The sequence below is a fragment of the Lycorma delicatula genome, chromosome 8 (assembly GCF_047948215.1).
Source record: "Lycorma delicatula isolate Av1 chromosome 8, ASM4794821v1, whole genome shotgun sequence".
Taxonomy (NCBI): Eukaryota; Metazoa; Arthropoda; class Insecta; order Hemiptera; family Fulgoridae; genus Lycorma; species Lycorma delicatula.
In genome coordinates, this window is record NC_134462.1 from 30485418 (window position 1) to 30499131 (window position 13714).

General features: G+C 28.1%; 1 protein-coding gene across 2 annotated transcripts in view; it reads right to left on the reverse strand.

Annotated features, from left to right (window-relative positions):
- Shrm (shroom) overlaps positions 1-13714 on the reverse strand; it is an 844325-nt gene that overhangs the window by 411150 nt on the left and 419461 nt on the right. For both annotated transcript variants that reach the window (XM_075373296.1, XM_075373295.1), the window contains exon 2: positions 4336-4459. In XM_075373296.1, the coding sequence (XP_075229411.1) occupies positions 4336-4410 (75 nt within the window). In that variant the 5' untranslated portion in view covers positions 4411-4459. The remainder of the gene's footprint in view (positions 1-4335; positions 4460-13714) is intronic.

Here is a 13714-nt window from a genome sequence, read left to right on the forward strand (position 1 = left end):
ATATCACCTCCTTCATTTAACATAAATCTTTCATAAATGTTAAAAGGTAAACAAAAATATTTTAATGTGAATTACATACCACAATTTAACATAATTGATTCAAGGATTTTAAAGCCTACGATTTATATTGGAAATATATCCATACTATACTACATTTATATACTGTAAGACAATATATGTATTATTCTGATACGTCATTAAAAAAAATAAGTGTAATAAAAAAGCAATATATTCTTGTCTCCTTGATCTTACAAAGAAAAAACAAAGTTTAATTTACGGTTAAAAATAGTAGGAGACCTCATGAAAATATTATACATTTAAAAGCATTTTATTTATATATTTTAATTAATAAAGGTTTTTATATTCATAATTTTATTACCTAATTGACAATAAAACTTAATAATCAATCGATATTCAAAAATTAAAACTTCGACTCATTGTTTACGTCAACATTATTATTTATTTATAAATAAGAACTGTTTACGACTCATTGTTTACGTTAACATAATAAAAGTTAATTGCCGGCCTCCGTGGCGCGAGTGGTAGCGTCTCGGCCTTTCATCAGGAGGTCCCGCGTTCGAATCCGGTCAAGCATAGCATTTTCACACACGCTGCAAAATATTCATCACATCCTCTAAAGCAATACCTACCAGTGGTTCTGAAGTTTAAGAGAAAAAATTATACAATGATTCTTCATTAATTAATCAACTGTGAATCATTTTATATTACATTTCATTTTATTTTATCGAAGGACTATTTTGTTGTTTGAAATAAAGAAAAAATTATGCTTTTGTAAATAATACAAGGTAATAACTTGGAAAGCCCTATTAAAAAAAAAACATCAATCAAACAAAGACCTTCTTACAATCACGAATCTTTGTTTTTCCTTCTAATCAAGTAAAATTTTTTAGTAAAGAAAATACATAGTTTCCATCCAGTAAGTTTTTTTTTTTTAAATTCAATTACAGTACTTAATAGCACACAGTTCATTTCATAAAACCTTTTTAATAACAATATTAAGAAGCCTCTAAACTATTTTTATTAAATTATTCTAGCACAACAGAACTTTTTAATCTGGTATAATCACAGTACATAATTAGCTCCAAAGTAAAAGTTAACAGATCTGTAAAAATTTTTTTATTCAATATTTTAAAAGTTTTAAAGAGATATTATTACTACAATTAAAAAAAAAGAAAAAATCTCTTTATATAACCTTTTTATAAATGAGAAAGTGATATAAAAGAAAATTTAATTTATCTTACGAACTATTACGTGATCCTTAAACATTAAATGAAGGAAAATATCACAAAACTGACAGATAGGCACACAAAAACTCAAAAATAACTTAAATATCAAAACAAAGTAATCGTATTTCATTATTAATTGAAAAACATATAAATAAGCTGAAAACTTCAGCTTAAAAATACAAAAAGTTTAGTATGAAATTGTAATATTTTATTATATATAGTTCCCACGTTTAAAAAAATGTAAATTTAAATTCAACTACAATTTTTCTAACTGTTAGAATGCAGATCGGTTAAAATAAAATATTTTTTAATGCATAATTATTACTTTCCTTAACTATAGAAAATCAACTACATTGAACCTATTTTAAAAATTTTAACAGTTCATTAGTGTAACCAAAAGGCGTGGTTCAATAAACCACACCCACTTATATGAATAATCATTAATAACAGTAACCAATGAAAAAAAACAGTACTATTATAATTTATTTATTTCATTATCACTACTAATTCTAAAAATATCAACATTTAATTAACGTAATTTAAATATATATGTTGTAATTTAATTGACGGTTTGATATGGGTATTCAAAATAAATGAAATTTTCGACATTATAATTCATAATCAGTTAATTATTTAAATTTATCTAATACTAGAATTCCAATCATAAATCCCATAATTGTGAAATATATTTATTTTTCGAAGATTAACCTCGAAATACTGGACATAAATGATGATTATATACGAAAGTAACGAAGGTAATAAATATAAAAATAAATTACATACGCTGGGAATGAAAGCAAGTTAAAATAATATAATATATATATTGATTGAAATTAATAGAATATCTAAATGTCATCTAACTTACAAAAGTTCGTGATTTAATTATTTTCATATAACTAAAAAACAGTAAGAAAAAATATAAAAAAGAAACACCTCCACATTATAATTAATAATTCTATTGTGGCTTAAATTAAGTAGTTTTAATTATATGAAGTTCTCAGTAAAAAGTATTACCTACCTTCACAAAGCATTATAAAATTTCACAACTAGTAAATACAAAAGGATTTTATTTTTCCACTTTAAAAAAGTACGAATCATAAAAATATTAAATTAAAAAACAAAAAAAAAATGCAAATGTTTAAATGACGGATTAAATAATTAAAACAAATCTATTTTTCATTAACACAATCTGGGTAGTAAGTAATTAAAAAAAAATCCCTTCGGCACACCGGAAGGCGGAGGTAGAGTAGAGGATAAAAAATTTTCCACCTTAAAGTTAAGAAAAACTTGAAATTTACTCAATACAATAATGGTTGCATGTGAAAAACGTTTCACATGTTTAGCATACAAGTCCCATCCTTACAATTCCACAGCATCATTTCGGTCATCCCTTGACGTAACAGTTGGTCATATCAAAAAATGTTTCAGACAAACGTTTTAGGTGATGTTTAGAGGACTAACAACAACTTTAAACAGATTCGATACTGTGACTACTAAGGGAGGTATGAATTTTTTTGTCTTCAAAACCCCCTTTTTTCCACCCCCTGGGTCAGTACTTGGTGATATCAAAAAACTTTACTTAGATAAGTTTTAGGCCCTTATCCAAAGAATAGTAGGAACGTTAAACAAATTCGATATTTTACCTAATAAGAAAGTTATAGCGATACTTATTTTTTTATAAATTTCATTTTAAAAAATCATTTTTAAATTCAAAATTCATTTAAAATTTTTTATTTTTTATCCTTAGATAGTTATTCCATTTATTTATTTTTAAATCGGGCTTATCTTTCTTTATATTTTCATTCTTTACATATATGTACATTCTTGAATTAATCTGGTAGAACAGACATATCCTGAAGATTTTCTGGTTTCCATATTTAAAAATATGGGTGGCGTAATGAAAATAATGACAAAATACAGCAATATGTCAAATATAGTGATATTAAAGTAAGGACAGAATTCAAGCAGAAAACTAATATCTGCTATCAAGTGCAGATATATAAGAATTAAAAAGAATTTTTTGAAAATATTTTTGTGTAATTTTATGGTAACAAAAGATGGACAATAACAACAAAAAAAAGGAAAAAGTGAAATTCGTTATTTGACATATGATGTTGGAAATAAGGAGGTCGAAAAAAAGACTAATAGGAGAGGATAGAAAAAATTTGTAGAAGTATCTTGTTTGTTTATTTGTGACTTGAATGGTTCACCGTCGTTGAGCTTATGAATATGAAACCACCGGGTTGGTCTAGTGGTGAACGCGTCTTCCCAAATCAGCTGACTTAGAAGTCGAGAGTTCCAGCGTTCAAGTCCTAGTAAAGGCAATTATTTTTATACGGATATGAATACTAGATCGTGGATACCGGTGTTCTTTGGTGGGGTTGGGTTTCAATTAATCACACATCTCAGGAATGGTCGATCCGAACTGTACAAGACTACACTCATATATATATATTATCCTCATTCATCCTTTGAAGTAATACTTGAACGGTAATTCCCCCGTAGGCTAAACAGGAAAAAGAAAGCTTATGAATATGAGAAATGGGCTTTGTAACGTATTGTGGTGGCCGACCCCTTTTTCTGAATTGACCAATAGAATTTATTGTTAAATTTATATATTGGATACAAATGCACACTACCTATTATTGCTTTTTATGTTTATATATTTTATCTCTTTTGTTTTTGTATTTACCTTTTCTTTGTAATGTAGCTTTAGCTTTACGTAATTTTCTGTTCGTAACATCTGAGGAAGGTGCTACGAGTCGGAAAAGCTGTCGTAATATTTTTTTTTAATAAATTTTGTGAAAATCAAATAACATATTTTGTTGATTTTCTTTTCATTAGAATTCTTGTTTAGAAATAAACTAGGTGCTCATGCATTAAGACATACAGGTTAAGATAATTTGGTGATAGAGAAACGTGTACATGGTAAAAACTGTAAAAGAAGACGAAAAGAACAGAAAGGAATGGAGAATAGCATAAAACTTGTCAACTGCTTGAATATTTTCAAAAATAAAAATAATACGAGGAATCAAATTAGGGAGAACGTTTAATTTAAAGATTGATATATATCAAAATATTTACTTACGGGAGCAAAATTAAGTCCGGAAGTAGAATGAAGCAGGGAATAAATAGATGCTGTGGCTGTAGGAGCAGCGCTCATTTCCTGCTGCCCCTTGTTCGTCTGCGACCCCGGGCCCTCACCATGGTTCCTGAAAAATAAATATTTATGTTACATGAAGTTAAAAAAAAAATAATCAAACACTATGATTCAATGTCTGTTATAAGTTACAAACGTATATTGAGATTTTATTGTTATATAAAGTTACATAATACAATGATATTTACATCACATAACAAATTTCCATAAGTTAAAAATCAATAAACGAAATGAAATTAATATTACTGAATTCGTTGTAACTTGATAATTGTATAATTTTTAGTACGAATGCTAACTGATAACTGTTTACAAGTTATGTTTAATATCAAATCATGTAAAAAGAGAATAAAATACTCTAATAAACTCAATATATATTTTTGTAGATGTAGTTTAAAAAGTATTCCATGAGTCATTTTTAAATTTCTCGATTATTATTCATGAACAGTAGGTAAAATATATCTGTATTCATACATAGTATCAAATTTCGCACGGTTGGCATAGTCTATTTACTAATTCAATGATCGTGTCATAATTTACGTCACTACACAACATACGGTATTTTATGAACTTTATTTCACGTAGGTTTTAATAAAAAGCATTAAAAAAAAAATTAAAATTATTAAAGAAGAAAATACGAAAAAATGTAACCACAAAAAATTTAATTAAGCTGAAACCACAAAAGAAGTGTTTGAAATAACCAAAATTAAAATTACACGAATATAATGCATGGTTGATCTAATCTCATTTTTGTTCAAGTTCTTCTCGGTAACGATGATTAAAAAATTACCAGTAGAAAAAAATGTACTCAATTTCCTTTCAGCTAAATAAAAAGTAAGCTTTCTGGAATCGAAAAATTGTATATTGACGGCTATTACTATTAAGTTTAACTAACCCTTTATGAATTAAAAAAAAGAAAGAAAAAACCATACAAAGTAGTGTTTTACTCTTAGTTATATTCGATTAAAATTGTTACTATATATATTTTTTGGAAATTGTAGGAAAAAAGTGTATTTAAAAGACGACATATTTTTATCAAAGATCCAAGGAACCCATTACAATAATTTCAATGATGTTCTTCTTATACTCCTACAACGAGATTAGATTTATCAAGAATGTTTTTTATATAAAAAGTTAGTTAGATTTTATGATAAGATTTGAAAAATTTGAATTGTTACGTAATCATGCAAAAATTACTGCATCGATTAGGTGATTTTTTTTTATTATTTCTTTTATTTATAGAAAAAAATTCTTTTATGATAACTGAATTGTTAACGTGCGCAAAGCCGCGCACTTATATATCTGTACCTTTTATTTCTGTTTAGCTTCCAGGAATCACCGTCAGGTATTACTTCAGAGGATGATATGTATGAGTGTAAATGAAGTGTAGTTTCGTACAATATCAGGTCGACCGTTGCTGAGATATGTAGTTAATTGAAACCCAACCATCAAAGAACATCGGTATCCACGATCTAGTAATCAAATTCGTATAAAAGTAACTGCCTTTACTAGGATTTGAACGGTGGAACTCTCGACTTCGAAATCAGCTGATTTGCCAAGACCGTTCATCACTAGACCAACCCGGTGGGTTTATATATCTGTGCCTATAATAAAGTAACTTGTTCTGACTGGGACTTACTGATTCAGCTACGCCTTTTAAAATTTACTGAAGATAAATTGATGAAAATTTGTATACATATTCTTCTTACAGTATAAGTGCACACTAGAAAGGATTTTTTGAAATTCCGAGATTAAAGGATTTTAATGAAATAACAATGAAATTTACTACTTCTTTAATTTTTCGGTAGGAAATAAAGATATCAACTTGATTTTTGATGTGTGTAATCTTCATGTGAATATCTAAAAAATAATTACTAGATTTTTTTTTAATAATTTCTAGTAAGGGTTAAAATGGATTTTAATTTCTTTAGTGAAACCCTGCTATTTTTACTTCCTTGTACGAGGTAAAGAAAGTATTGTGATCGCGAGAAAATTCGGTTTTCAGATTTCAACGGAAATATCCATCTTGACCATCCCTGAATCCATTATGACTAGTTTTGGAGTGACGTCTCTACGTACGTATGTATCTCGCATAACTCAAAAACGATTAGCTGTAGAATTTTGAAATTTTGGATTTAGAACTGTTCTAACATCTATTTGTGCACTTCTTCTTTTGATTGCAATCGACAGGACCAAGTGTTTAAAAAAGCCCAAAATCCCAAAAACATTGGAATTTGGACTTTTTTTTAAATACAGTAATAACCCCCTCATTGAGAGCTTTTCAACGATGTATCATAAGAGGTACTTATTCGCACTGGTTCCATAGTCATAGCCAAATTAAATTTTAATTAATGAAATATTTGAATTGTACAAGGAAAGACACATCGGTTCGAATCCAACATCAATTTCTTTTTTTTAATTTAAATATATTGATTTATTAATAATATTAACCTCTGATTATAAAAAAAAGTGTATATGTAATTTAATAGGCGTAAAAGGAAGTCATATAGTGTTCATATAAGATTTCTTTAATTTTTCGGTAACAAATGAAGATATCAACTTGATTTTTGGTGTGTGTAATTCTCATGAAAATATCTAAAAACTAATTTCTAAATTTATCTGAAATTCGACCTTGAATGGGTGAAGAAAGATAAAAATTTGAACAATGACTGAAAATTTTACCCATTTTCTACTGACTATACTAAACGAGATATTCACTAGATTGTGGCTTGTAAATCTCTCCAGGTAAGTAGCTAAAAAAATTTTCATGTTTTTTTTTTAATTTTGATTTTTTAACTGGTACGAAGGTGTACGGCGCGGCGGCTCAATCAACACAGGCATTATTACTGAATATGCGACACGACTGACTGAAATCTATCTCCGGTTACTTGACTAAAAAAAAAATAAAAGAAATTAGAAAATTGTTTAAAAATATTATAAATGAAGTACGGTCACCTCCTAGTAGTATTTGTCGAGTAACGCTAAGAACCGGGAAAAATACATTTTTATCCATACGAAGGATGGGTAAGAAGCTATAGCTACTACTTGAAGAGGAAACCGACCATTTTGAAACCCGCAATCTTTAGATAACTCAAAGTTTCAGGTCCTGTAATGACCAGTTACTCTGAAGAAGTTACAATACACTGATAACTTTTATAAATTGAACAGCCTTTACCTTTTATTTATCATTATTATTTTCACATGTATGAGTTTAATGAAAACAGGGGCTCCTAGCTAGATAGGAAAAAACTAGCTCTGATCGGCTTTTTTTTATATAAAACATTGGTTAGATTTTATCAAAATAGAAAAAAAAAAAACTAATTGTAGGCTGTCAAAAACAAAAATCAAGATTTTGTATACATACATTCGTCATCATTTGACACAATCTATCAAAAAAGGTTTTTTCAAGTTCAAAAGTTTTATTAAATATAAAAATATCAATTTTTTTTTTGAACGATGAAAAAGTTTTTAGATGGAATTAAAATCCTGACGTTATTATTATTAATAGTATTAATTTTGAATTTTTTTTTTTTACCATAGATTCATATTTTTGGAACAAGGAACTAAAATAAGAAGAAATTTTTGTAAAGGATCTATAAAAAAAGTTATTAAAAGATCTGGAGAACGAGATAAACTGAATTATCATTTATTAATATAACAAAAGTATTATTTTAAATTTTACTTACTTAAACGCTGAAGGAAATAACTTAAGGGACAATAAATAAATGTGAATTTCTTAACAATGAAAATTTGATCACAACTGTAGACTATTAAAGAATAAGGGAACAACAAAAATGATAATAGGACTTCTCTGGTGTATCAAATCGATTGGTAACACATCTTATCAATATCAGTGACAACAAGGTGACCTCTCATTGATAAAAAGCTTAGTCAATGAACAATAGTCATTCTATTATAGTGGATTGTTATTACAATACAATTGTAAGATATATAGAGACTGTCTTGACTACTTCATAAATAATAATTCGCCGACACTATAACTAATAACATCCATCTTACCTGACCTACTTAATAATAATTTCTGTTGCTAAGTTTCCAATACTCTAATTATATAAAATTCATAGAGATAATGATTATGACATATATATAATCGATTTTTTTTTTTACATAATTGATATCTTAATAATTGGAAATAGAACATGTTCAATTTGATATCTAATTACGAAGATGTAGACCGTGTATAAACAGTTATAATGAAAATACAACATGTAGTAATTATTACCGTGTTTTCATATTGAAATAACGTCTACATTACGAAATGAAAATACTGTTATAAAATATTTAATGTATAACAATATTTAAAATAAATGAAATCATTTATTTTAAATAAAAATATTTATTTAAAATATATATTCCTGCAATTTATTCTGAGATGTAATACAGCTGTATGAATATTTATTCTTTCAGTGAAAATTAAAAAAGAAATAATCGACAAGAAAACCTGAGAAACATTCCTTCTATTCATTAGTCAAGGAATACTGTATGCCCGCTCTAGAACGTCATATAATCTATACACTAAAACAACGATATCGAACAAAATTAGTTTAAAATGTTAAGAGATGAATAAAATGTAATTATAATTTACAACAGGAAATTAATATAATAATATAAAATTAATTTATTATTTTACACCAGGAAAAGACTTGACCAGTGGTTCCCAACCTGTGCTCCGCGGAACCCTAAGGGTTCTGCGCCCGCTCCGAAAAAATATAACAAAGACTGAATAAAATTAAAGCGTAAGAAACAAACAGTAGAATCAAAATTAAAAATAAAATATATATATATATATATATATATATATATATATATACAGAAATTATATTCTGAACGTTTTGTCAAAATAAAATCATTTGTATTGGTGGAAGTCGAGATTAAATCGAAATATTAGGGTAAACTTCGAAATTTTTATAGTATAATTTAATTGGTGTACGATATCTTTTTACATTCTCTTAATATCTATTCCCTCTCTTCCCCCCCTTACAAGTAACACGACTTCTAAACACCATTAACTTATAGACATAGAATGAGGATAGGCCTAAAGGGCTCCGCCAAGTAAACTGATTAGGACTCTGCAAATAAAAAAAAGTCATAAACACTGGTTTATACTCTATAAAGTTTTATTATAAACTAGTTGAAGAGAGGTACCTTAGGCACGCCCTCCGGTCGGATTGCCCCGGCGGACACGTCTGGGAATGGGATTATTAGGTGTCCCAAATTGATTACCTCTTGTGTAAAAATATATTTTTTTAATGATAAAAATTGATATACGAAAATTAAATTAGAAATTTAACTCTAGAAATTGATACAAATGAATCGGAATTTTCCGCTAGTGGTCGGTACATTCCGGTGCATACGTTTTGGTTATAGTTTCTTTATTTTAAGAAAGAAAAATGATCACATAAAAAAATATATATATATATAATAATATAACAAGTATGCACCTGGTCACCGCGAGACATGTATAATGAATTCGGATTTTCCGCTAGGGATCGGTATATTCTGGTGCTAAGCTAAGGGACACACACACGCGCGCGTGGGCGCACGCGCACAGACACAGACACACCTACAAATGCCCTTTAGAAGGATAGGATTTGTGGGGGAGGGTCAATGATATATGAAATAAAGCAAAGTTAAAAAGAAGAATATAAATAATTGCTGCTAATAAATTTCTTATTTATAACACAAGAATGGAACAAAATTTCAAGAGAAAATCAAGAATTTCACTGAGTTTCAAGAAGTAATAAAACAGGTTAACAACTTGGCGTGGTCTGAGTAGAAGGAAAACAGTTCCATCACAAAAAATTAAACATTACTGGGGTAAAATGATAAGCAACCATACTTAAAGTTATTCAAACGGTCAATAGATGGCTTAATCGAAAGAAAAAAAATCCAAAAAATACTGATACCATCATTCTCTTAAATTCTGAAAAAAAATACATGTGTAAACTACAGGGATCATCTTTAAGATCATCCAAAACAGTTTCCTGATCTCCTGGACTGATAACATCTAATATGTGATATTTTAATCAATTTTTATTAAAATCTATTATAAATTTAAGTATCGGTTTTTTCGGATGAATGATCCGATTTCTTCGTTTTCTTATAGATAAAGAAATCGAATAACTATATGAAAAATTTCACGGTTTAAACCGAGTTTTTTTCTTGGGAACATTCATACAATATAATTTTTTTTTTTTCAATCGTATTATGCCTTTGTTAAGTACTAATTTGAATTACGTTTACTATTAGCGATTCAAATCATTGCTTAACAAAAATAGCAGCACTGATATTAAAAAAGGAAAGAAAAAAAACAGATACTATTTCGTAATATTACAACTTTACAAAATCAATACGAAAATAAATAAATTAGTTCCAGATGGATGACTGATTATTATTGTACGGTATAACATACCATTTATGGAATAGGTGTAACATATGTTAATGTTCAATCAAGGGTAGGATAGTAGAGGTGTACGTAATGCATAACAGCACATTTGATAACACCTCTATTACAAGTGTTCATACTTGAATGCTATTTCACGATATTAAGACAATTGCTTTATCCTTGATATACAAACATTATTTAAGAAACAGGATCATTTATAATGTAATGCATTTATACCAGTGGTTATCTACCTTATTTAACTTTTGTTTTAAATGTATGTATGTGTAAAATGTTTACTAATATGCTTTACTTCCTTCCATTGGGCGGTAACAAATAACAGCAAAATACATACAAAATTCACCCCAGTAATTATCTTTGACACACAACGAGAAAACGCCCGTCTCATTAGTCTATTCTATTACTAAAATGGCCTTATTATCTTAGTATCAAATCTATTTACATAAATAAATTAAATATAATATCTTATGATTGTCTGATATTTTGCATTACATACAAAAACACACCTGTAAATAATTTTTAATAATATTTTATTGTTTTCAGACTATTATAGTTTTCATGGTCAGAAATTTTTAAATACATTTTTACTTTTTAATTAAGGATTTTACGTGTAGATAATAGATACTTTTTTCTTTCTTTTACCTGTTTAGCCTCCGGTAATTACCGTTCAGATAATAATTCAGAGGATAATATGTATGAGTATAAATGAGGTGGTCTTCTACAGTCTCAGTTCGAACATTACTGAGATGTGTGGTTAATTGAAACCCAACCATCAAAGAACACGATATAGTATTCAAATCCGTGTAAAAATAACTTTACTAGGACTTGAACGCTGGAACTCTCGTTTTCCAAATCAGCTGATTTGGGAAGACGCGTTCATCACTAGACCACCCGGTGGGTTAGGTAATAGATAATGAACATAATCTACTGCACGTAATTATTCCTTAATCAAAATGTCTTCCGCGAATCAAAAAAGTAGAGAAACACTGCTATAAACTTTAAAACAGTTTATTATAAAATCGATGGGGGCCAAATGAAAAAAGAAAAAACATAAAATTAAAAAAATAATAATAATCAAATAAATATTATTTGTAACACATTTCGAGACAAAATTTCAAGAATTTCACCGAGTTTCAAAAACTAACAAAACAAGTCAACAAGGCGTGGTCTAACTAAGGTGAAAAGGAGCTTCATTCACAAAAAAAAGAAAAATTATTGCAGTAATAAGATTAAAAACTATACATGTAGTTAATAACTAATTTAATAAACTTAGTTCATAAGTAAATATAATTAGCTAATAACTGATATAAGACAATTTTAGCATTTAATATTTTGAACAATAGGAATAAGTTCTACAAAGATTTATTTACGTCATTCTTATCAAAACAAATTTTGAGTATATCTACCATAATACTACATGATTAGAGGAATGATAATAATAAACTCTCATAAAGTCTCTTGTACCAAAATTCATTTCCATTCTCCTCTATTTCCAATTAAAGTTTTACTTTAGCAGAGTATATTCCCAATTTTCTTTTATATCTAAACTGATCTTTCTAGCACTGTACTAATCGACCGGTTGGTTTAGTGCTGAACTCGTCATCTAAAATCAACTGATTTCGAAGTCGAGAGTTCTAAGGTTCAAATCCTAGTAAACTTGTATACGGATTTGAATACTAGATCGTGGATACGTTCTTTGGTGGTTGGGTTTCAATTAACCACACATCTCAGGAATGGTCGACCTGAGACTGTACAAGACTACACTTCACATACATTTATTTATACATATCATCTTTATTCATCCTTTACTTTACGGTGGTTCCGAAGGTTAAACAGAAAAAAGAAAGATCCTCTGGCATAGAATTGTTCTCCTAAGCCTCTAATGTATATCTATGCAATTTTTGTGGCTCAATCAGCTTTAATTCGTTTTTGATTTGTGTTTCGTATAAATTCTCTTGCAAATAAACATTATTGCAAACTTATTTTTAAAAAATTATGACATTTACCTTATTTAAACCGATGTATCGATACCAGTTAAGATGGCTGAATACTATTATCATTACTTATGAGAATATTCATACATATTTTAGTGGTTGTCTTAATGGTCAGCTTTATTACTTTTTTTTAAATTCGAAATAATAATAAATAATTGGAGAGGCCTCAGGAAGCATTATTGTGTAATTAATTCACATCTAATATTTACAAAAAATAAAAATTTTGTGTATACACATAAATATAAATTTCATATCAATATAAATTTCATTTATATTCATACATGTCATCCTCATTCATTATCTGAAGTAACACCTTACGGTGGTTCCGGAGGCTAAACAGAAAAAGATAAAAAGTAATATTCTTATCAAAACTTATGTATTCCACCCAATCAGCGATTTTATTTTGAATTATCATAAATTTCTATTCTCCTTTACTTCCTTTTTCACTTTACGTATTCATTTAATCTTCAATTTCCTTTATTAAAAAGTTCATATAAAACATTTTCTTTTCTCTTTTTTTTACTACCCATGTTCCATATCCATAAATAAGTGCGAACAATATATAACCCTTTACAAGAAGCTTCTTAATTCAAACTCTACGTTGTATTATGATATCGATTTTTTTCCCCTCATTAAATGCTTCCTTAGCTATTTGTAATCTTGTTTTTACTTTGTTCTAATTTCAACAATTTTTTTGTAAATAGGTTTCTAAGAAACCATATGAAATTGTTCATTTAAAACTTGCCATGCCCTTAGATAATAATGAGGTGGTGCCCGATCTTGCTGAAACCATACGTTATTATTTAATTCTTGTTCTACATTTTCCAAATATTTGGTAAATTCCTATCGGCTATCAACTTGCATCTCCTGTAAGACTGTCAAAATAAAAGGC